The following is a 26,112-nucleotide window of genomic DNA, read 5'->3' as shown; positions in this document are numbered from 1 at the left end:
TCAGCAGCATCTGGTCCAAGTTAAGAATCTCTATTGAAAATGCTGTGGTAATGTCCTCTCAAAATGAAATGTTCCTGTTTAGAAAAAAAAATGTTGAAGACTGTACAATGCTTCCATTCAAGAAACAGCATGTGGCATTCTAAAATCTGTATTCTCAAGGTGCTGTAAATGAGTTGGTTCTAGATATTAGGGGAAGGGAAATAGATAGCCTATGTCTACAATCAAAAGAAACTTGTGTTGTGCATTTACATTTTTGCAATTTAATATGTATATTTTGACATTCAGGGCACCTTGGCACCTCGGTCCAGAACTCCCCATTCCATTCAGGTCCTCCAGTCTGCCCATTTCTCTCCCTCAGCGCCGCCACTGGAGCAGGTGGATTGTTGACCTACTCTCCAGATTGATGAATGGTCCTGCAGTCCTGCTGATGCTCTGTGGGGCGGTGCAGGGAGCTGGTCCTCCACTGGTCTGCGTCAGCAATACCGTCCACCCCACCCCCCACCGTACACACACACACTCTATCTCTCTCTCTCTCTCTCACACACACACACACACACACACACACACACACAATCCCTAAGCACCCTACTCTACACACAGAGCCAATGGTAATGATTTCAGAAGCCAGTGTATGCATCAAGTGAGGACCTTCATAATAGGGGTTCATTGCGTGCACTCTCTAGGTTCAGCTTTTAAGAACGCATTTCTGTTAGCAAAAGTCCTCCGTAATAATGTTCACTGATACTCACATAGAAGTGCCAATGCCATGCCATATGGCATTCATCTCACACATAGACAGCTGGCATAATGTGTGTAAGTTTTAAGATTACATTACAATTACACAATGTGTTTTATGTTTTTGTGGTAACAAACCAATTGCTCTATATGCAGTGCATGCATACCATGCACATTTGCCATATTGATTATTCAGTTTTTCAATTTAATTGACGTGACAGTAGTAATTAATTGAGCATCAGCCTATGCATTATTCATACTTGATTTGAGCGCTTGAAGGGAGCACACAATGAGCTTTTCCTTTGTCTGAAAACCAGTACTCCCAGGCAGAGCTTGGTGGCACCAAAGTCTGCAAGAAGAACAACCCTAACCCTTTTTTCCTTCCCTTTCCTTTCCTTCTCTCCTCTGCTCCCCCTTTTGTGCAGCTCCCCACGTGTCCAATACATTAGCAATCCAAATCGGAGAAGGAGGACGGGCCTTATCTTGGTGTCAGATTTCACTCGGCGAGGTGCGGTGTCCTCTGAGCAGCGTCCAGTCAATGCTGAATTGGATGCTGGAGGGGGGAAACGAGCTGAGGTACCTGCTGTAGCGTAGAGGCTGCATTGAGAAGGGACGCTCCAGAGGATTGGAGAGCTGCTAGTTTATGCCGGGCAGCAGGCAATTTAACATTGGGCGCACTCGCTCACCTGACGGGGGAAAGCCAAGGAATACAGTCCAGTGTTGGACGAATAGACTGCAGAGTGGTTGTTATAAAGGAATATTCTATGTTCACTGTGACCATGGATTTCGCGTAGATCTAGCGCAATTTCTTCATATCACTCCTTGAGCGATTTTTCTATTTGAATTCTACACGACACTGAGGGGAATACATCTGTATTCAAATAAGATTTTTTTTTGAACAACGGGAGCGCATCGACACAGCAGCAGGGCTGGATCAGATGAATGTAAGTGTCTGTGCTTCTATTGAGTGCATCACCCATTATATGCAATTGCACACACCTCTCTGTTTGAGCTGCCTACAATGACTTCTACAAGAGCCCTCTGCTAGCAAGAAAATCTTGAATGGGGAGAGCGATAACGCTTGTGTCAGTAGCCTATAGGCTGCGCTGCAAGGAATGATTATTGATTCAATCAGAAAACGTATTTGTCTTTACTCTATTTTGTCATTGCTCTCTATTTCATTAGATTGTGATATTTTGTAGAACAGAACTAGTCCTTTTCCTTGAACTTGTGTAGGGTTATGGGAAATTGGACTACTCTAGCTCAGACGTAGCCTACCTTACCGGCAGATGCATACGCATCTGTGTGGTATCGATCAGGGACGCGATAGCAATGAGAGGTTTTTATTCCAGTAGGCTAGCAAATCAATAAATTGATACTAAATAAATGTACCAAATATGATATCGTTTTATTTTAACCAGCTAAAACAAATAGCTATATAATTATGGCACAAATATTGATCAAGCGCTAGTGGCTTTAATACATACAATATTTCAAACTAACGTAGGGAGCATGATTCTTATGTATGCCTATGGCTTAAGTGAAGTCGATGTCAAATCTATTTCCTTCGCCTATTTATAATGGGATCTATGTCTTTGTCACTGAGGGCTATTAACGAGAAAGGAGCCTCTCTCTAAGTAATTTGAAAATAGACACTTTGCAAAGCGACTGTTTTTCGATAACGTACCTCAAATCCTTTGATTACTACATTTCTGTTAGCAATGTATTTACCAAGTCCGTTTTGCCGTGTAAAGTGAGACGTGTTCGGTGACACATTATCCCGGGTTCAGTTTGGCTGTGCCCACCTCACAGACGAGAGAAATGAGATCGGTTACTTCATGGCGAGGCGTGCACCCGCCTGAAAATCGACTCTGGTTATAACACAAAACATATGTTTCAGTTCTTGCCAGATTAACGTGTTTTCCAATGGTCGGTAGCTACTGAAATGGAAAGGTATTCAAGTAAAGCCCATATGCAAATTGTAATTGCATTTGTTTGCATTCTGAAACATTTAGAAAACAGCTCTGCTGGATAGATGTAGCTGGATAAACTGACTTTTTAAGGCTTCTAACAGTTCCTGCAGTTGTTATAAACACATTGACTTGTGAATCTGGGATATGGGACCTTGAACCATCCTAAGCATGCACATCTGTGTACAGCTGTGTATTTAGTCGGTATGCCCCCCTGGCCCAGATGGGGGACTTTTATAGTGGTTTACAGTGGGGGTCCATTAATCCGGCCATGCAGCCTCTACGTGTGGGAGGAAAGTTAACGGTCCTTTGGTTTTAATGAAGATGCCTTGGTCACACAGGTTGGGAGGGAGACCCCTCGCTTACGCAGGGGCATCACCATCACCAATGCGGTTTGGGTGCGGAACACATGTGCGCTAAGATCACAGGACTATAAAAGAAAAGTGTACCCGCATGAGGTGGTCTGTTAATGCCACGATTCGTCACTTCTTGGAAGCTGATCACAGGACATGGGGGCCCAGGGGTATTGGTATTATTGGAGTTGCATGTTACAATTAGATCTTCTGAGTGGTGTGTGTGTCCAAGGAATTCCACTTGATGACTTGCATTGTCATCAAGTTTTTGAATTGTGTCCACATAGGACTTTTATTCCATACCCTATAGCCTACTGCGTTTATGTGACATCAATTTGTGATGTCAGAACAAAAAGATGGTTAGTGTAGCCCATGTTTTATTACAAACAATAATACAATTATTTAAAACGGTCATGGAAGTCAACACGGACATATGGAAGAAGTTGTGTGTTTCTGTGACTGGAATGCCCATAATTGAAGTGCAAACTAGGTCGGTAGGCCAATCTGTAATTGGTTTCCTGCACAAAAAGGATCAGAGTTTTGGGGTGGTGCCAACTCACTTTGTGGATGAGTTATCTCTGGATTGGTCACCTTTGTGGGTCCGTATGCCTGGTGATAGCTATGCTTGTAAAAACACAGATGCAACTTTTGAAGTTTGAACTTCAAAGAGGGTTAAAGGCATCCTTGATTGTTGAGTTTTCTTTCAATCTCAGTCAAAAAAGTATACAAATGTATCTGCATTGGTTGGGATTCCCACCATGTATATCAACACACACACACATACACTGTCTCACACACACAGACACACACACACACACAGACACACACACACACACACACACACACACACACACACACACACACACACACACAGAGAGAGAGAGAGAGAGAGAGAGAGAGAGAATGAATAACAGATGACTACTGAGAAAGTGGAGAGAAAACAAATATGATTGTGCCTCTGATCTCTGTCCTTAAGTAGCCGGTGGAAATGTTTTCATTGCCATTCAGGCCGTACTCCTCCCCTGCTGCAGTGGGCACACTGTGGTGCCTTTTCAGTTGCCGCCAATCTCTCTCTTCCCCCTCGTCATAAACTCAGCTGTGGAGAATAGCAGCCAAACGCTGTAATCACTCTGTACTTAGCATGCATCCCGTAACAGCAACAGTTTTATATCTGCGCAGGATTGTAATTAGTTCATAAAACACACGCTATTGTTAGCTGCTGCAGTCAGCTCACTGGCATTCTAATCAGAGGCACAGGAAGATAGGCAGCAGAAGGATGCTTGTTGCTTAGGGTTGTTGATTCTACCACAGAAGGCCTTTCCTCCTTACAGTCACAGTAATAGAGCAACAAGGCAACAGGGGGAAATGCCACTCACTTGACTGTTTACAGTTGGTTTTATATTTTGCTCTTGTCCACTTGCCAAAGGCTTGTCTGTTACCACTGTAGCAGTATGTCATGTAAGCCTCCTGTGTTCTTGTTTATTTTTCTAGCGAGCATGTGTGTTTGTGTAGGGAAAGGCTGTAATTTCTGTGTAATTTGGTAAAGCGAAAGGGTCCAGAGTCTCCACACCACAAAAATATTAGTCTCCTCGAGCTGGTGAAAGACTGCAGCCATTGGTTGCGGTTGTGAGACCACATGCATTGGACTTTTTAGATTTTCCCTCTTTTTCACTTGATGCTTCCAGTGCTCCACAAACTAAAAGTAACTGCATAGCACAGTAGCTGCAACTGGTGTTTGGTGCCAACCACAAAATAACCAGTTTTCGGGACACTTTTTTTTTGGGGGGGGGGGCTGTGTGCGCAGCGCGGTATGTGTCAGAGGGAGACACCCACAAACCTGTGATTTACATCTGTGAGCAATGACCCGAGGAGTCACCCAGGCTTACGTCCATTTCAAACTGTCCATCGGTGTGACAGTTTTGGAAAGTTGATCCTCCTTCAGTATGTTTGTACTGTTGATCCACCATAGTAAGAGGCAGTAGTAGTACTGTGTCACTCTCTCACAGGCCACTCCCAGGACTGAGCCTCTCCAAACACACCCAGCGCACCACTGCAGCCCCCAGCCTGGCATGGGAGTTTTTTTTTCTTCCTCCCTCTCCCACAGGAGCCTGTAATTTAGTGTCAATCTCAAGCTTCAGCCCTGACAAATGGGCTGGAAACATGCAGGCTAGCAGGCAGATAAGGGGAGAGCCCGGTGGTAAAGTCCGTGTGAAACCTCGTCGTCGAGGCGTGGTTCCTGTTGGTTGATGCATTTGGACATGCCGGCGGTGGGCAGCGTGGCTGGGGACTTGGGCAGTGCGCTCAGAGGGCTGCCAGACGCCAGCCACCAGTCAACCCACAGCAGCCTCCAGGCCCAGTAGTACAGTGGAGTTTTTCACTCAAAGATCTTGGTGCTCTAGAATCTTTGCTGTTTCTCCCCCAGTGTTCCAAATGGGGTCACAATCAGTGCGGTTATCACATAGAATTCAGTGAAAGACACTAATGCACTTGTGAAAAGATGTGTAGTTGTGAAATGTTTGACTTTGAGTCAGTGAAGCTGACTGGAAATGCACCATTCTCAGTGTGCATGTATTAAACAGTGTGTCTAGCCTTGTTACATTTGCAATGTAGGATTGATTGTCCTCAGATTCATTTATTCTGGATTCTTCCACTATCGACTTCCACAGCCTCCTATTATTCTGTCAAATCATCCTTTATTAAAATATTGGTCTGCCTGTGCATTGCTTCTCTCTCCATTAATGAGGAGTCAGTCAATGATTGCAATCTGAGAGAAATTAATTTCCTGACTTTTTTTTAGCTTGCTGGACAACTTCAGCGTGGAAAAAGATTGATTTGCTGATACGGCAAGATTGGAAAGAGACAAATGTGCATTTAGAACATTGAAACTGAGTCAATAAGCTTAGCTTACATGAACTCAAAGAGGCCTTGGCTTTCTCAGAAATGTGATGCTTGCGTGCCACAGAGGTGGCCAACAGTCCAACTTTATGCAACAGATCTCAGAGCATGTTGCATGAAGTGAAACCACAAACATGAGTGATGTGACCCAACAGCAGGTCAGTGGTGTCATCTGGACTCGGTGGCAGCCGCTCAGCTGGTTGCTGGACGGCGCCGCTGGACTTATCCTGTGGAGTGGCAATGGTCATGTTGCTGTGCTGTGTCTCGCTGACCTTTCTGAGAAGCCACAGGCAGATTGATCATCTCAATTTGCTGTGGTGCCATTCAGAATCGCACAGAGACCCTCCCTCTCGTCTGACACGTTCTCGGGGTGGTGAGCAAGGTCCCAGGCCGGCTGTTACTGAAGCACCAGCCAGCACTCCACTGAGGCTAGATAGGTTTACACGCCGCTGTTAGTTTGTACGATAGCTGCCATGCTCAATAAGCAAAGAATCCCTGTGTCTGAATAATTCAGTATGTGTGGCCTGTTAGTTTGTCATATTTCCTCTAGTCTTCCTCCTGAAGAGAGCGAGAGAAAGTGAGAGAGTGAGAAAGAGACAGAGAGAGAGGAGGAGGAGGCGCTGAGCATGATGGAGAGAGAGTGAGAGAACATTTTGCTCAGTTGTCTGGGAGCTGGCTCTTATCACCGTTTTAAAACCACAAGTTTATTTTTTCCCCCTCCAAGTCATCCAATCCATCACGTGTCCCACTGCTAGTCTCAGATTGAGCGGTAGGGCTGAGATCCCACTCCCATCAGCAAGAGAGGCCAAACGAGCATCTCCAACCAACGGCGAACATCTGTTTTGTCATAATACGATTAACTTATTGGATTTACACCTTGCGGCTCACTTATAGGATCAGCAAAGCGCTCGGATCAATGGCCATGTCGCTTGTGTCACCATAATATAACAGCGTGTCTCTCTCTCAGTTTTCTTGCCGCATGGGTGTGTATGTGTGAGTTTGTGAGTTTGTGTGTGTGTGTGTGAGTTTGTGAGTTTGTGTGTGTGTGTGTGTGTGTGTGTTTGGGCAGCAGTGGAAAGGCGGGAACGGGAGTGGCGATCAGGTTGCAGAGGAAGATGCGAGCGGTTTCCCCCTGGTCCTGTTTTGGCTAAGTGTGCCATGTTTAGTCTCTGGCCCTGCTCCTCTCCTGGTGAATTAATAAAGCATATGATACTGCAGTGGTGTTACGCGATACCTGCCCGCTAAGTGATTTTGGATCAACGGCACCATCTGGAAATTGAGTGTGTGTGTGTGTGTGTGAGAGAGAGAGAGTGTGTGTGTGTGTTTGAGATGCTGACCACTTGAAGCTTCAACACTCCCCTTGAGGAAACAGGCAGAGAAATGGATGTCGTCCGCTGAAATTACAGGAAAAAATAAATAAAAGTGGAACCACAGATCGATCCCTTGGTCCTCTCGCGAAATGGGCATTTGTTTTTTGTCTGTGTCATGAAAATGGCTTCCTATTTGGGAAGTAGTATTCCGAAGAGGCCCACACGAAGGATGATTCTGCACTCAGCTGTTGACCTCCTGGAAGCGTTGGCACTCGGCAGTGGGGGTGCTGGGTTGCTGAGTAACTGAAGGAGGTGTTTCTGGTTTTCCTCTCATGCGGGCTATCTCCCTCTTCTGGTTCCAACCACTCTTGTGGTCAAAATGGCTCTGACTGGACAGAGTTCCTCATGGGATCGGAGCATTGTCTTCCATAAATTCTACTGGGGAGGCGTACTTGTACTTGTGCCTGTGTCTCTGTACTTTATGGGCATGTTTTTCCACAAACACAATAAACTGTTGGATACGCCTGCTCGTCTATTCTGTTGCGCAGTACTGCTGTGCCTATTTTAGGCCACGCTGTAGATCAATAAGTCAAAGAGGAAAGCAATCAAAATGGCCTTAATTTGAATGAAAGAGATGTTATTATATTTGACAATTATAATTCATAACCCTTGTCAGAAAACATTTGTAGACTATTGATTTGACATGCATAGGGATAAATCATACCATTAGTTGTGGTACACATTAACAACTTTTGAAGTATAAAGATATTGAACTAACATCATAGCCATAGCTGAACAGTCAACAAACAACATATAATTAACATGTTTTGACAACATGAAACTTATTACATTCTTTTCTTATGAATATGAATTTATAGATATTGTTCCTTAACCTGCAGTGAACTGAAATAGTTCCATAACTAAATCTGAGGACAAATTACATCGAATTTTACATTTGAATTTTTTGACAAACTTCCAAAAAAAGCACAGGTTTGACAGACAGATGGACTTCGGTGGGCAACAGACTTGAGGTCCTAGTTCATTAAGTCTCCAGTATAGCTTCTTTCCATCAAACCCCCAAAATGTTCTCTGCGGTTTGTTGCAGTTCCACTCGCATATGCCCTCAAGCGCAGTTAAACACGGGGCCAGATATAAGGATTTAGCCGAGAGCAGAATATAAATATGTCGTCTTTATACCTGACATTTATACCTGAGCTATATTACATGCACTGGTGATTGAGGTTTCTGAATAAGCACTGCAGTGGTTTCACAGGGAATTCAGGCAAGTGTTGGGCAAGCCTTCGTGAACAGCATGACCATTCTCTCAAGCCAGGCCTTGGCATGTGTGGTGTGTCACCTGGAGTTGTGGGGTCACTGCCTGAACCCCCAGTTTGTTTTCTCTGGACCGGCCTCCAGCCCTACTGGGGGAAGTTGGATGCTAGCGAGAGGTTTTTTCCCCTCCTTTCTCCTCCATTCTTCTTCTCTCCCCCCTCGTTCCTTGTCTTTTACAGTGATCTCGAATCCCCCTGTTTCTACAGTTACACTGTTTTCTCCAGGAAACCTCGTATCCCATTAAACAGGCCTCTAGGAGATTCGGTGAACAGAAAAGGCCTTACATGGCTGGAGGTGTGGCGGGAGAAACCCGGGAGAGTGTCACATGCTCCCTGGCGATTACGTCATGTGTGGATTTGTATGACTGAATCAAAACTTGGCATACACACATCCAGGTCTGATAGAAACTGTGGCAGTGAGGGAGCAGTGAGGCAGTAAGGACCTCTGGTTAGCCCTCGGTTTCTGATTACTGGAGACCGAATGGCCAGGGTTAGTAATGCCCTGGAGCTGGCCAATATGTGTGCCTGGCATGCCCCGGCATGATCGGAGTCATCAAGTGTGGAGTACAGTTACGCTGTTAAAAGTTTTAAAATGTTTTACGGAGCTGTTTTGTTTAGGGCGCACAGAGGGTTTAAATACACAGAAAACATGATGTGTTGTTTTATAGCCCCACTGATGCAGTTTTTATGTTAAAAAGGGAAAAACGTGTAGATTGTATCACTTCTGTATTAACAGACGTGATCTTGATTGGCGGGTTGATGATTGTACCCCATCACTGGCGTCAGACCCTTCCGACGGCCTTATGATCCAGTGGCATTTTAGTAGTTCAAAGCATGCAATAAACAATGTGGCTTAGTTGTGCTACAAAAACAATGATGGCTGATATCAGAACAAACACATTCATCCTGTGGAATCTATACTACAACAGCATGTTGGTCCTTAGACGTTCCCACCTAGCGGTCCTGTCCAAGACTGTGGGAATGGTCCAAGGCCATGTAGTATTAAGGTCATGCAACAACACTGTGCCAGTGGCCTGTGAGTGCCCTCTCTTACATTAATATTGATTTTGTTATGTCGCCATGGCCATATATTTTTCAGTAGATCCTGGGCGGAGCAGACACTCTGGGGGGAAGGTGTGTGTGTGTGTGTGTGTGTGTGTGTGTGTGTGTGTGTGTGTGGTGGGGTGCTCTCCTTTGGTGGGGCAATATGTGTGTAAAATGGCACAGGCCTCCCTTCTCTATAAAAGCCGTCAGTCAGACTCGTCTGTCACCTTCACCTCCTGCTTAACCGACTTTAATTCCCGCGATGACAGCTGTATGGCTATATTCAGAGCACGGGGCCCGATGGCGGAGGGCCGCAGTGCTCTTAGGGCGGTGAAAAGCGAGTGGGGTTTCATTCGGCACTTCGGTGGCCCACATTCACTGTTGAAAGCCTGTCCACCTTTGCCTAGCAACAGTGTGTCTTTGGGGCTAGCTGGGTTTTCTTTTTGGGTCAAAATTTTTGGGGGATTTTTGAATGCTTTTTGTGATTGTGGGGCCTTTTTGGGGGCTGAAGGGGAAGTGTGAATTAGAATTAAGGGTCCCAGTATGGGGTGTCCGAAGGTTTTTCCAGCATCGTGAAAGTCAGTATCTTTCATAGATCATCGTGTTAGGACACTGTTTGGTGAATGCTGCAGAGTTTGAAAATTGATGGAAAAGCTGACCACCCCCCTCCCCCCACTCCCTCTCTGCCACCCCAATCCCGTCTCCCCGTCAATCACACAGTCTAGACTGTATTTACTCAGTCGGATTGAGGGACAGTTGGATTGAGGGCCCCCTCTCTATGCGCCATCATATATTTTAATAAGGCGTCAAATATAAGAATAAGAATCATTGTTAAGAGCTCAGATCTACAGGCTGGTGCTGTGGCATGGCGCTGTGTGGCTTCTGGCCGTGTTTAACTTGGCTGTGGGCTGTCCATGGCGTGCCCAACTGTATCTGCTACATCCATTAGCCTTGTGGACGCCACACTGCCTTCTGTGTGGACCCACTGGGGGTTGCTGTTCTCTCTGACCAAGCAAAGATATTTTCTGCAAAAATATCCCCCACACACACACACCCTAAGACAGCCTTGTGTAAGCAACAAGTAAATCCATGCTTCTTGTCATGGTTTTCTCAAACCATGTCCACCAAACCCTTTGGGGTTCCACTGTAGCCCGTTTGACATATCGAGTATTAAAGCCTCGTCTTTGTCTAGAGGTCACGTAGAGTTGTAACGACGAGGGAATCATGAATCATTGACGTGATTCCTAGGTATACAGAATGCAGTGTTGCAAATGTGATTATGACACCATTGCAAAGTGTCCGAGAGACAGACTTGCTGGGGGCACTGAAAGCGGTGCAGTTTCTGTCGTTTTTGCACGTGAAAAGGCATGTTTGTGTGCACTTATTGCCATGACAGACTAAGATTACATCTCTCGGGTCACATGTGTTTAAGGCAGAGGGAGGCAGGGCCAGATTAGAGGGGTGTCGAGCCACGCTAAGTGAGGGTTAGACTTCTCGGAGCCCGCAGGTCCTCTGTGTACATGTGGTCGGTCACATGATGTCAACCCTTTTTTGGTGGCCTGCTCCTGTACAGTGAAGCACGGGGGCGCGTTCTCTTACGAGTCCAACACACATGGCACACCTTCTCACAAGGCGTCGCAAACATGCAATGGAGTCACACACACACACACACACACACACACACACACACACACACACACACACACACACACACACAAACCACACAGACCCACACCACAGGCATCCATCAGAACAAGCAAACACAACGACACACAAACACATCCACCCCCACACTCACATACTACAGTACACCACATTTTCCCAACATGCAATATAACTTTTAACGGCATACATGCATATAGAGATGGACTCTTGTGTACACACATCTGTTGATGCGTTTGTAATTATACACTCAGCTGAGTCGTGAAGAAGATTTATTTTGAAACTGGTTAAAAATGTAAAACTGTCACGTCTTGGACTGTGCGTCTCCACTAAACCACTAGAGGGAGGAAACAGTAACAGCCATTTGTAATATTTCACAAAGACCTGGCAACAGTTGTCTTGCCTTGTCTACGTCCTGTTAAAATTTGGGAAAGCGCCGACGTTGAACATTTTAATTTATTGTCTCTCGCTGGAGAAGTCCCCCTTTGGCCAGATCAAAAAAAAAATGACAAGGACAAATTACAGCCATAATCCAATAATTAATAATGTGCAGTGTGACCGCTCGGTGTCTACTTTGCCAGTATTGTAGACTGAGGTTTGGATAAGGGTACTTAAGTTGACCATCAGTTTTTCTTCCACGCTGTGTAAAAAACCACATAGGACGTGTGGGAGTCTGCGCCAAAGTAGTACAATTGTCTGATCTCTGAAGTGCTGTTCTTTAGTGGAGTATGAAGTCTCTCTCTCTTTTTCACTTTCTCTCTCTTTCGCTCTCACTCTCTGTCTGGCCATCTGCATTGGCCTAACTTGTAGAGAGCACTGTATTCATTTATGTGACAGGAGGAGAGATCTCCAAGCATGTGCTCCAAAACGTTGTCTTGGCCATGGAGCTTTGAACAGTAGGAAACTTACCCTCATTCTTTCTCATGTCTTTTTTCAGGTTTTTTTTGTTCTATCATCACATATCTGTTCTATTTTGCCTCGAAACCTTGGTGACCATGTAATGCTGTTCGCTTTCCGTGTTGTTCTGCTGTGCTCAGGAAAACTCTCCTCTGTGGCTTTGTCGTTTTTTTTTTAGGTTGGTGTAACAGATTTTTTTTTCAAATCTATTCTTACACTCTCCTCCATGCAGGTCTCTCTCTCTCTCTCTCTCTCTCTCTCTCTCTCCCTCTCCCCATAAGCATAGCTGTATGACATTCCTGAATTTAACACCCCATTTCTGGAACTCTCGTTGTAGAGTTTCAGGTCTATTCTGATGGCCAGTCCGTCAGAGGCCATTACCGCTGTGCCATGTTTCATAGCCCTTTCAAAGAGCACCCAGCTGGCTAAACACTATGTAAACCCACCGCACCTCTCTGAATCACACCGAGTCCCCTCCCCTTTAACTACTGCTCTTTTCCCCCAGTAGTGTTAATTACTGGAAATAATCAGGCACAGTAATATCTTATGGGCAGCAGTTATTTAGTCTACACTTTCTTTGATAACTGAAGTGATAAATCATAGAAATGATTCAGAAAATGCACGTAATGTACGTAGACTGTGATTATAGTCAAGTAGGAAATGCTCATGTTACTTCTTTCCCCTTAGTTGTGGTATTTGGCAGTGACAAGGACTTTTAATCTTAAGTGATAAACTAGGGTACATTTCCTTCACTCCACGTTGTGCATGATTTATAGGAGAGATGACTAACATAAATGATTTCCAACCTATCAAGCACATAAAACACATTAGACAGGCTGAGGCCTAGTCTTTTACTGTGGGCGCGGGGATGAGTTTTCCTCTCAAGCAGACTTAGCAGATTAGCTACAAGAAAGCTGGCCATGGGAATGGGATGGATGCGTGAGGAGTGTGTTATGTTTTCAAAAGGCCGCACAGCTAGAAGCCTGCACAACATGGGGCGCTGGCTTATAGGGGTCTTTGCAGTTCTAACCGAGGGAAAGCTCCCCTCGCTCTAAAGCAAACGCCGCTCTATGAGCCATAACAGATATTTCTCAGGCATAGCAGCTGTTTGTGTATGGCTCATGAGTGGCTGGAAGTGTTTTATGCGTATACCTGTGCTGTGTACCAGGAATGCAGGCATGGGAGTGTGTGTGCCCTGTTAACACCATTGCACATCGTAATATTCGTTTTTTTCTCCCTCTTCTTTTTCTCTGCTTCCTTTTCTTTCAGACAGGTGTGAAAAACATTGGCCACAATGACGATATCCAGAGGATCAGAGGCGGTCAGTTTTGGTCAGTTTGAGAGGCGTGGGACGGGGAAACAGGCGGTGCTGTTGCTGCTCTACGTGGGCCTGGAGGTGATTGGCTTGCTCTCCTCTGTTGCCCTGGGCAACCAGGAGGGGACACTGGAGCTGAGGCTGGACGAGGAGCAGCCGGCGGGGACGATTGTGGGCGACATCAGCGCAGGCCTGCCGCCGGGCGTCACGGCGTCGCTCTACTTCATCTCTGACCACGACGACAAGGGCGTGGGCAACGACCTGCTCATCGACGAGACCACGGGCATCATCAAGACGGCGCGGCGGCTCGACCGCGAGGAGCGCGACCAGTACAGCTTCACGGCGGTCACCATGACGGGCGTCACCGTACAGGTGTCCATCACGGTCAACGACATCAACGATCACTCGCCCGCGTTCCCCAGGGCCAAGGCCTCGCTGAAGATCCCAGAGCACACAGCGGTGGGGACCCGCTTCTCTCTTGACCCAGCAAGCGACGCAGACAAAGACCAACTGACCACCCAGGGCTACGTGATCAAAGACGGCAACGTGGGCCAGGTGTTCCGCCTGGAAACCAAGAGAGCCGCCAACATGGTCCTCTACCTGGACCTGGTGGTCAACGGCGTCCTGGACAGGGAGAAACGTTCGTCGTACTCTCTCCTCCTCGAGGCGTTCGACGGAGGCAATCCAAAGAGGACGGGTCAGATGACGTTGGACGTGCTGGTGCAGGACGTCAACGATCACGCGCCCGTGTTCAACCAAAGCCGCTACCACGCCATCATCTCTGAGAGCCTCCCGCAAGGCAGCAACATCCTGCAGGTCTTCGCCTCGGACGCCGACGAGGGCGACAACGGGCTCGTGCTCTACGAAATCAACCGCCGCCAGAGCGACCCGGACCGCTACTTCGTCATCGACCCTCGCTCCGGGGTCATCACCCTCAACAAGCCACTGGACTACGAGGTGCGCAAGGTGCACGAGCTGGTGGTGCAGGCCCGGGACAACGCCAGCCACCCCGAGATCACCAACGCCTTCGTCACCATCCATGTTCGCGACTACAATGACAACCAGCCCACCATGACCATCATCTTCCTCAGTGAGGACGGCTCCCCCCGCATTTCGGAAGGCGCCCAGCCGGGCCAGTACGTCGCCCGAATCTCCGTCTCTGACCCCGACTACGGAGAGTACTCCAACGTCAACGTCTCCCTGGAGGGTGGGGACGGCAAGTTCGCCCTCACGACAAAGGACAGTATTATTTACCTAATCTATGTGGACCAAGTGCTGGACCGCGAGGAGAGGGACTCTTACGAGCTCCGAGTTCTGGCCACTGATGCAGGTACCCCTCCACTGCGGGCCGAGTCGTCCTTCACCATCCAAGTGATGGACATCAACGACAACCCGCCACTCTTTGACCAGCAGGCCTACAAGCAGACCATACCGGAGGTGGTCTACCCGGGCAGCTTCGTCCTGCAGGTGACCGCCCGTGACAAGGACACGGGCCCCAACGGCGAGGTGCGCTACAGCCTCCTGCCCGACGCTGGCGCCCACTCCAACTGGTTCACCATCGACCCGGTGACGGGCATCATCACCACGGCACTCCAGCTGGATTACGAGAGTGACCCCAGGCCCCGGGTGACGGTGGTGGCCACAGACAGCGGCCGACCGCCCCTCTCCTCCACGGCCGTGGTCGAGATCAACTTGCAGGATATAAACGACAACGCGCCGGTGTTCAGCAGCGCCCACTACAACGTGTCCATCAAGGAGAACACCGCATCTGGGACCTGCTTCCTCGAGGTACGAATTTAGCCCTCAGCATGTTTTTCTCTCTCTCTCTCTCTCTCACTGCCTGTCAGTTTGAAAAGGTCTTATCTTTTTATGAGTGAAGTCTTAACAACAACTCTCTCATTTCCACTCCTCCTCACTGCTGCTGAGCTTTTTTCTCTGACGGCACAATCCGTATGGCTTAGTGGTTTAATACTAAATAAGAAATGGAGAAAGCATGCATGACGAGCATTTTAAGAAGTTGCCCTTGGCATATTTTTAGCATGCCCGGCATATGCAGACATATTCTAGACCTAAAAAGGGGTGGGTGGAGTGAGTGTGTAGGGCTGTTACTGCAGCAGCAGAATCTCACCCCTGTGCTAATCAGATGGGATTTAGAGGTGTTAGAAAGTTCACTTCCACTCTCTTCAAAGAGATTCACTCAGTCCTGTCTGCATGGTCCCAACATGTGATGTGGTGAAATCATTTTCCCCTATTTCATAATATTTCATAATTACCCCCCCAACCCCCACACACACACACACACACACACACACAAATGAGCATGCAAATGCTTAGAGCATTTTGATGAATATAACAGCCTTTCTGAAAAGACTATTTAATAGTTGCATCATGAAAGAATTCCCCTCGTATTATTTTTAGAAGAAAGCCCCGGTTGTGCCAGCTATTTCATCAGTTTTCTGAGATGGCTGCCTCTCTATGCAGTAGGGAACACAAAGTCTGCTTTTCTACTTTTGAAAAAAAAAAAAAGGCGAAACTGTCAGTCCCAGACATCAAAGTGCCATGGCAAGAAACAGTCTTGACAGAGGCATCTCGGCTAAAAACACCCCTGAGCTCAAATAGTTTAGATAAACACAGGAATTCCACATTGTTGCAGGTTCATTTAGACTCTATTTGGAGAGTGTGGTTGGTGAGCACTCTGAAGAATTTGGCACACAAGAGCCTTCCAAGAGAAAGCAAAGAACTGAGTGCAATGTTATGGTATAAGAAGGAAGAAGGTTGAAGGAGAGAGAGAGAGAGAGAGAGAGAGAGAGGGATTGACACAGGAGTGCCCAAAGGAAAACAGGGAGTGAATTTATAGGGACAGGAAACTTTGACAGCCTTGTTACATCTCAGCTCTGGCAATCTTCGAGGAAGTGTTGAAGCAGCGAAGGCTCATCTGGAGGGCCTCGGTCTGAGCCCTGGAAAAATCTCTGGCAGGTATAAAACAGAGAGATCAAATCATCAGGAAAATATGCTGTACAGAGAGGAATGTTGAGTCATAATCACAGCAACTTTTGCTTTTTATGTTTTCTTTTGTTATGCATGAATATGCATGAATTAAGATTCATTAGGTCTCTTTGTGCAGTTAACAGACCTCATTCCATCTCACCAAAAATAGCCAAACGCAAGTCTGTTTTCCGAACAGTTACAAAGATGGTGTGCGTAGTTCATTTTGGTCATTGTGGTCATTCCAGATTCACGTGACTATGATGTCTGTGATGTGCATGGTCCCTTTGGTCTGACACTCTGAATAGAACACAGGTGGTATGTCCATCACAGACCAGCCAGCCCAGAGCTGCTGGGGTAAGGCCGGACACTAAGCTCACGTCTGCCCTCTTCATTTCATGAGAAACCACGTCCTCTCATATTTCCCACATTTTTTATTTATCATACTCTAAACGCCATCACAGTGACATCAGCAGAACCCGCTATTTTCTCATACAACACAAGACTGAGCAAAACACAGAAAGAACAACAGGACCGTCGGGTTTGGAGGTATGGTGTGTTTGTGATTGTGTATTTGTGTAGCAGTTTTATGACTGCATCTGTTCTGTGCATTTCAATTCACTGGCTTTATCATTATGTGAAATCAATCATGAAGGAGACTCAGAACAGTATCAACACACACTCAGATGTGATGTCATATTCAAGTTTTAGTGGAGGGGGACTATGGTTATGACTCAGTATTCAATCGCTCAATGGAAGGGCAAATGAAAATACTGTGTGTGTGCGTGCTTGTGAGTGTGTCTATGTGTGTGCATGTGTGTGTGTGTGTGTGTGTGTGTGTGTATGTGTGAGTGTATGGGTGTGTGTGTGCATGTGTGCGTGTGTATGTGTGTGTTAAGGGGTCAGGGGGCTTGGGGGTGGTGGTCTGCTGAATAAACGGACCACAGACGGGTCAGACATTTACGTCGTGAATGTTGATTTGTCCACTCGTTCACGTCTCCTCAGCTTCCTTCGCTCTCCGACTCTGGACTGTGGGAGCGAGAGACAGAGAGGCAGATGCTATTTACCCTGCCCTGAATATCAAGCACTGATTGCACTACGGATGTAGTGAATTGTGTTTTTTTCCCTTGTTTTGTTTTGTTTTTTTCATTGTCTAGCGTCTGCCTTTTTCCTGAGCGCCACTTCATTCATTTTCTCCTGCTGCCCGTCTCTTGGAAGGAGCTTATCTACTTGAGCGCAGTGCGTTATTTACATAACAGAGAGAGAAGGACTGGCCGCTATTTATTCGTCGGTTTCCTTTGCGTTTCCCCTCCGAGTGGGATCTCACGGGGGTCCGAAGTGACCGCAGCCTTCCTGGCTTCCTCCTGCCTCTGCCCCAGTGGATGCTGGGAAGCCTGACCACCTTCGCTGAGGTCTTGTCAGTATGTGAAGGGGAGGCCAGCATGACCCCTGCGCCTGAGAGACACATGCGTGCTGACAGACACACACACACACACACACACACACCCACACAAACACACTCACACAGACAATTCACAGAGAAACACACACACATAGACAATAGACAATTATGTTCGTATAGGCTGTCTTACGTCTGTCTGTGGGGTCACGTCTCCTCCTGCACCCTTGACCCCTCCTGTCCCCCGTCGCCCAGTCCTTCCTTGATTAAATGTCACTCACTGTAAGAGATGATGACTTTTCCCCCGATGACCGTTGTTTTTCCCTGCTCCACTCTCCTCGGGCTAATGAAAACGCCCCCACGCCTCCGTGTAAGACAAGCAGGGGCCACAGAGATGGACAGGACCAGGGCAGCAGTGAGCCTTCCCCCGTCTGGGTCTATTCTAATTGCATTTACATTGAGAACCCAAACCTGTTGTATCCGTCAGCTTCACCGTGTGCCAAAAAATATTTTTTTTCCCCGCACTGGTAGCGTGCCTTGGCAGCATTATGTCAAATTGAACAAAGTATTAGAGTTCTTGAAAACAAATCACTCAGTCTTGCACTTGCAAATGTCCTTGTGCGCGAGACAAGTATGCATGTGTGTATGAGTGTGTGTGTGTGATGGTCAGGGCTGGTGAGGTTTGGATAAGCACATTCTTGGGGTCATGTCTTAACTGTTTCCTTTATGGCTTCAGTGGCACTTGAGCGAGCCCCCCTGCCCCCCCACTTCTCTGTCGACATGTGGTCCCCCCGCCGGCAGGTGAAGTTAGCCGGGGGCCGCCCGCAGAACCCACAGCAAATATCTCCATGTCTCCACCTGTCGAAGCAATCAGCCACCACGCAGCGCAAAGTAATATTTTCCCTGAGTCCACGCGGAGAAACTAATCACGTTTAATACAGGCCCGCATTTGACAAACATCTGGAGCCTCGGTAAAAGGAGGAAGCTACCTGGGGACAGCTTCCTGTAACACAAGCCCTGTGTTCCTAGTGGGGGTCACACCGAAAATATTCCCAGCGGAAACACGGGCCAGACGGTGGGTACCTACACACGTCTCTGAGACTTATGAGGCGAAACACACTAGAGGATGCAGGTGGTGGAGAAATAGGATTGGTGGTTTCTTTCATTCAACCCTTTTTTCTGCCGACATATTTACATAGTTACATGTTCCCGGTCTTAGGTGTACATTTTTAGGAGTGCTGTTTTCATCGTGTTTGTGTTTGACTAACTATTTCACTCCACAAAGGAGACCTGGTAATGCTGTTAAAATATCCAACTGTAACAGCAAAGCTTGTCCCATCTGACTTTCTCTCTCTCTCACTCTTGCTGTCACGGTCTTCTCTCTCTCTCTCTCTTTCTCTCTCTCTCTTTAACAAACGCACTCACACATACATTGCAATACTGTTCCCATTACGACATTAAAAACATCTCCACTGACTTGTCACATTAAGCAAATACTTCAGAAAGAGAGCTTTGAGCTCATGCTTTCTTTGATTACTCCCAACCCAAACATGTAAAAGATGGACAGATAGCTGGGGCTTGTGGATAGAGGGGTGGCAGTATGCCTCATTAAACACAATGCTCACTACCATATGGTGCGTGCGGTTTCCTCACAGTCCTCTCTACTTTCTCTCCCTCCTCTCTTCCGTCATTTTATTCAATTTCCCCTCACCGATTTATGTCTTGGAGCGCTTTCATTTTCTCACTTTTTTGTCATATCCTTCCTTTTGCTGCCTTTCTCTCATTTGCTCTCTCTCTTTGTCTCCTCTCCTCACTGTCCTCCCTTTTTGTCCACTGCTTTAACAGCTTCCTTTGTTTCATCTACTCTGTGCAGTCTTGCCGCACTGCAGTAATCAATAGTTATCAGTCACATATTAATTGACAGCACTCCCACTACAGTGTGAGCCATTTTGCAAGGAAGTGGAGTGTGATTTGTGGGGTGGAGGTGTAAATCTGTGTATCAGACAAAGCACTGCTGGGTGGGTGGATTAGGACGCGCAGAGCAGACACAGATGCTGTCTGGCAGACTGGGCATTTCCTGGTGGTGATACCACACTCCTACGCTCATGCTGATAGCTCATTGTGTGGAGACAGTGACATTTTGTACCGCCACCAAAGAAAAGAGAGATAGACAGAGAGAGAGAGAGAGAGAGAGAGAGAGAGAGAGAGAGAGAGAGAAGGAAAACTGAATACCAGCAAGTGCTTCTTGTGGCTTGAACCTTGTCCATCAGCTCTTGTTGAACCTAATTCTTCTTTATTACTTCAAGTCCACAAATGATTTTGTAGTGAATACTTGACCTTCTGTAAATTCTGCACATACAGTAACAGACACAAGCCAGGTCACTGGGAGCAGTTAAGGCTACAGTGTTATATTTTCTCTTCCTTCAACATGAAGTCAGGAGTGCAGCTTCGAACCAGGACCTCACCCTCCCTACTGGTCACAGTACCATTGCGGTTCCTCCTTAGCTGTACTGTGGCCTTGTCTCCCAGAGAAACATGGAGCACTGAGGAGGAGGTGAGAGCACACGCTGACTGAGTGACCCTGTCGGTCGGACGACGGGTGGTCCGGTGCAACACACTGGCCCCCCAGGCATTACTAATCTAATTTCATGATGCAGTGAGCAACGTAAGGATGGACGTCCTCGCCATTCCCTAGTGTCATTTTGCTCAATAACTCCGGATGTTTCTCTCTCTCTCTCTCTCTCTCTCTCTCTCTCTCTCTCTTCTCGGTCCAAAGTGTTGGGACTCGGATTCCTGTGGGATGGCAGGTGTTTCGGTCTGTGTTGGGGTGATCAAGTTTTTTGGGCGATTCCTGGGCCCCGGGACTCTTAGAACTTTCCCAGAGTGTCGGATTCTCTTGGTGCGATCTTAAAGAAACAGAGATAAACGGGGGACGCTTAAGCACGGCTTTCCCACAGCAGGTGGCCAGCCCTTACATCTGTGTCGTATGAGCGGCTCGATGCAGTGAGGATTTTGGCAATTCTCTAGAGGACAAGTGTTTTCTTGTTTCTACTGGGCCCCATCTTTTAAAAAGCAGCTGCCTCACTGCAGTGCTTTTGATATGTCTGGTACCAACGCAAACTAATAAACGTACACAAAGTGAAAACACGCAAGGGAGAGTGTTTTCACACACAAGTGTGTATGTGCACACCCACACCCACAGGCTCAGACACATACACAGACACACACATGGATAAGCCCCAATAAAAAATCAAAATCAGCGAGGTTAGATTTTGTGCTTTCCCTAGTTTCATTTATCTGCTCTCGGACACTTCCTGACTCAAATATCTGGACAGCGTAATTTTTCCATTGTTGTGTCTCGCTCCGTTTTGCATGCCATTTATTTATTTTTAGGAGGTCGTGGCTAGTTCATAGTCAATGTTTATGTTCATTTCACATCAGACACTGAGACGATATGACACAATTGATGCATGGTTTTCCCATCTCCTCAGTCAAACTTCTTAGTTTCTCCGGTCTAAAGAAAGCAATTCTGCCGTGGTGCACTCCAAGTGTCCTTTACTGGTGAGCTTCAACAGCGTAATGTTGGACAAGACACTGTTTGCTATTCCAGCTGCTCCTCAAGCTCTTGCCTCTATCTCTTAAATCAAAATGTCTACGTTAGCATGAGCCAAAAACCTTACACCATTACCCGAAGGCTTATACTTTCTTCTGTCTACAAACAAAAGGTTCAATTGGTTTGGTCATGCTTAAGACTTGTTCATTTGTCTAACAAGAACACCAGTGTTGAAACAATTGAGACGATGCATATGACAACCGTGATGTTAAAGCTGATGCAAGACACACTGTTTACATTTATACCTAAGCTTGCTGTCTGGTCACTCTGGCAAATGTCATCAAAAAAGATGCTCTGAAGAAAAACGTCTCCAGAACTCTCCCCAAGTGTTAATAATCAAAACAAAGGAATCAGGGAAGTCCAACAGCGATTGACATCCCTGTCAGCTAATTGTTTTGCGTGTGCGCACTGCACTGCCCTGCACTGCACTGCACACAGAGAATGGGGAGGATTCCTCCAGTGGCAGGAGTTTGCAAGAAGTGCTAACATTGCACAGAGCTGCTTTCAGTTGGCATCCATGGTCAATGTTAGTTTTATGAGCCCTGCAAGAGTAGTTTTTATCCAGATTTAAACAAGCAACGTGCAAATAATCTTTGTGGAATTCTGTCTTATGTGAGACGTCCAAAAACTTGCACTGCCTTTCTTTACGCTCCGTTTTATCGCCTCCTGTCCAAAGGCCAGCCTCCTTCGCACAGATAAAAGACCTCATATCCTAGAAAAACTTGGGTGAACCTACGAAAATGCAGGCATTCAAGGCCAGCCAGAGCAGCCAAATGAGATAAAAAAATAAGATTCATTAGGAATGAGAGAAGAGAGCCAATTAGGAAAAGGGGGCCAAGAGAAAGCTAATTAAGTCGCTTGTTTTTCCACCCTTTTTTTATTTCCACTCCCTTTCCCCCTGTTTTTGTCTGGCCTCTGGGACTAATGAGAACGGCTGAATTGTGTTTTTGTCAGAGGTCACTCTGCATTCGAAGCGTCTCAAAAGACAGGATGAAAGATGCAGTGCCTGAACGTTACGCTCCTTGATCTGAAATCTAAATTCACTAAACTTCCTCCTTCTTATTTGCCTTTGCCTCCCCTTCCCAGGTCTCTCTCTTTCTCTCTGTAGAGCTTGCTGGGTTATGAAAGGTTAGGATAACACCCACGTATTTCCAAGGCTTCTGTATAGGAATTTATCATTGGGAACAGTGATACCTCCCAACGATACCGACCACTTTTCAATGCAGCTTTGTGGCCGACAGAAGTCCTCTACGATCCAGTCCTCCCAAAGCGTTTGTCGGGATTTTGGTTTGTGTGGCCATGCGAAAGTAAGTGGTAGTGATGTTGAGAGGGAATAGCTGTTCCCTTTCCTTCTATATACCCACACACACTCCACTCCTAGTGCAGCCTTTGTGATGTGGGTTCATTTCAGTCTCCAGACAAAAAAAAGAGCCCATTTAGTGTGAGTCAGGATGTTCCAACTATCGGATATCCTCTTCAGATCGTCCTTTCACCATTCGAGTAGCACCGAGTGCTTCCATGACGCGAGGCCTGCGAGGTTACGCACACTGTTGTAAATGTCTTTCCTTGCACTGGGTCTGGAGAGAGAGACAGTCTGCTGAGAGAGTCTCTCCCAACGTCTGGTTGGTCCAGTTTCCTCCGACGCCTCCAAAGAAAGCAGTGGCGGCTCTCTTAATCTGTGACGAAGTACTCTTCATCAAAGAGCCTGGCTGTGCGAAATTCAATTATAAAGCTACCGAGCATAGCACACGGACAGCCAGTCATAATAAACGCCGTATTGATTTAATGAAGAGATTGCCATGGAGCGAACCGCACTCTCTCTTTCTCCCATTCAAACATGCATGGCAGCACACACTGCCCGCCACTGTGGGTTGGACCGTGCTCCTCACCACGTTGTGTGGTTTGTCAACGCATCTCCGCTGACTAGACTTTCCACCTTGGCTAATGGGCAGTTGCTTTAATGAAACAAACTGTGAAACTCTGAGCTTGCAGTGGCATGGTACAACAGATATACATATACACATGCCCCCACACACACACAGAGGGACACATACACCTGCACACACACACACACACACACACACACACACACACACACACACACACACAGAGACCCACACACGTGCATAAAATCCCACTCAAAACACATAATAGAGCAGCCATTTTGTATTACCGTAGACTAAGCGGCACCCGCAGCACGTCTTCCATCATCTTCCCCCTCATGGATCTGCCCCCCTCATGGATCTGCCCCTCTCCACGGTGGTCCATCATCTTCCCCCCTCATGGATCTGCCCCTCTCCACGGTGGTCCGTCCCACATCCACCCTTCATCTGCCAAATACTCATCACACAGACTGACACTTATCTGCCACTGAGGCTTATGGTTTCACCCAATGGGACACAGCAGCCTGCTGTGACTTTCTGGCTATTGCTCCGTAATTTACTGTTGTTTGGTTGGCTGAATGTATGCTCTGTTTATCTGACAATTAGGAGACTGTGCATTTGTTTGAGGTTTGAGCTTGACGGGGAGACAAAACTGGATTTACTGCGTTTTTCCAAAACCTCATGCTGAGTTGATTCATGGGCTGCTTTGGACAGTTTTAGGTAAACTTGTTTGAGTTGGCACCACAGCCTCGCCTTATGTGATTCAGACGTTTTGAGGCAAGCCTTACTCGGGCTAGAGAGAGAGAGGAGAATGAGGGCTTTCTTGAAACATTTTCTCACTCTGATTTTCCTGATAGGCTTTTAAATCAATAGCATCATGGCATCTGGCCCTCCAGAGTGCATCAGCATAGGAATGACTTTTTGCTGAAAGAAATTTTGCAGAAAACTTTTTAGCGAAAAAACAAAACAAACTGATGCCATCAGTTCATATGCATACACAATCCCCCTATATTCCGACCAAAAGTCAGACTTTCCCATCCTCTCATATACAGTCGGTACACTATAGAGTGTAACAGGTGTCCCTCTCTGACAAAGTCATTAATGGTGCACGTCCGAGGTATAGGGGAACTCGTCTGAGCTCACCATTCACAATATTTTCCTTCTCCCCCCCACACTCCTTTTTCCAGACCCCGGCACTATATAAGGGGCCTCTGTGGAGTTATCAGAAATACCTCATTGTCCTGAGCAGCGAGAGAGAGAGAGAGAGAGAGAGAGAGAGAGAGAGAGAGAGAGAGAGAGAGAGAAACTGTAATGGCACGTTGGCCTCATGTCTCTGTCATTGTGATCAAAAGCGCTGACCGGTACTGGGCGAAGCAGAGTGAGGACTTACAGTAGCTGCTGCTGCTGTGGTGCACATCTGGGCCCGGAGCACCGCTGTCAGTCAGGCAGACACGACGCCTGCCACGCTGGAAAAGAGAGAGAGAGAGAGTGTGAAAAAAAAGAAGGAGAAAAAGAAAAAAGAAAAAGAAAAAAAAAAAGAAGGTTTTAATGCATTCTCATCATGGTCCCAGGGATGGAATTACAAGGTCCTGACTCTCGTTGAAGACCTCTCGTCTGCGGGCAGCTACATGCCGCTGCTGCCGCTGCTGAACTCTCCGCTCCTAAGTGCAGTCACCTAGAAGGGCTTTTAATAGCTCGTCATACGAGCTAACTTTCCCCCTCAGAATGGTAAATAAGCCACCCGAGCGGAGGGGTCTGATTTGTTGTAAAGTGGTTGGTTCTTGCTGGTGCACTCACTGTATGTGGAGCCTCATACAGTATGTATTGTAATGACTGTTAGCTTTGGTTAGCATTTTTAGGTAGCAGCAAAGTAGCAGCCTTGACGTTAAGGAAAGAATTTGGCAGAACTGTCTAGCTTTGTTCTCCTGCCACACTGTGTTAGTTGTGAGCAGTTATAGAGTGTTAGCTGTAGCATAACAGCGTCATGTTGTTTTAATGGCGCTGTCTTTATGTTCCAATGCTCCCCTCCTGCTGAAACAGGGCCTCCAGGGCTAACGGCTCCCGTGTTTGGTGCCCAGATGCCCAGCTGGTGGCTTGGAAGCTCAGTCTCTCTCTCTCTCTCTCTTTCTCTCTCTCTCACTCTTTCTGATTGCTTTGCGGAACTACGGATCTCTCGGGCTTAAGCGTCCACCCGTGTGCGAGCGGATGTCGCGGCTAATGCAAAGCACCAGTCGCGCCGCTGATGAGGAGGAAGTGAGTTTCTTTCCCCCTCTTCTTCTTCTTCTTTTTCCCCCCACAGTTGCTCATGAGCATGGTTTCTTATCAAGGAACTCTCTTCAAACGGCCAGACACATGCGCCTTGGTGATCAAACGCAGGTTGTGTTTGATTAGGATCTCAGCCGGCCCATGTGCTAGCTAGCAGCAGCGCTAATTCCTGCTGGAAACCCTGTACAGGACTAGCGACTGGTTGTGTTCCTGCAACAGTAGGCAACCAGATGAAGACAAGACCGCTTGACCCACTCTGGTCGCACTGATCAATCACTATAGCAGAATTAGCAATTATGCCTATGAGAAGGAAGTAGGCTAGGTAGGCTATTAAAACTGCTGAAAAGATACCATTGATTTAAGAGGGCTCTGACCATCAATTATTCTGCAATCTCACACAGACATAGAGAGGCACTAACTTACTAGCTCTCTCTCTCTCTCTCTCTCTCTCTTTC

At 46.9% G+C, this 26,112-nt stretch overlaps 1 protein-coding gene across 1 annotated transcript in view; it reads left to right on the top strand.

Moving 5' to 3' along the window:
- The first annotated feature begins 1,127 nt into the window (after nucleotides 1-1,127).
- dchs1b (dachsous cadherin-related 1b) overlaps nucleotides 1,128-26,112 on the top strand; it is a 96,355-nt gene continuing 71,370 nt past the window's right edge. The window contains 2 exon segments of the mRNA XM_048235569.1: nucleotides 1,128-1,679; nucleotides 13,467-15,300. Coding sequence (XP_048091526.1) covers nucleotides 13,492-15,300 — 1,809 coding nt within the window. The 5' untranslated portion in view covers nucleotides 1,128-1,679; nucleotides 13,467-13,491.

This window comes from Alosa alosa, chromosome 2, assembly GCF_017589495.1.
Source record: "Alosa alosa isolate M-15738 ecotype Scorff River chromosome 2, AALO_Geno_1.1, whole genome shotgun sequence".
Taxonomy (NCBI): Eukaryota; Metazoa; Chordata; class Actinopteri; order Clupeiformes; family Clupeidae; genus Alosa; species Alosa alosa.
This window is presented reverse-complemented; position numbering and strand designations above follow the sequence as displayed.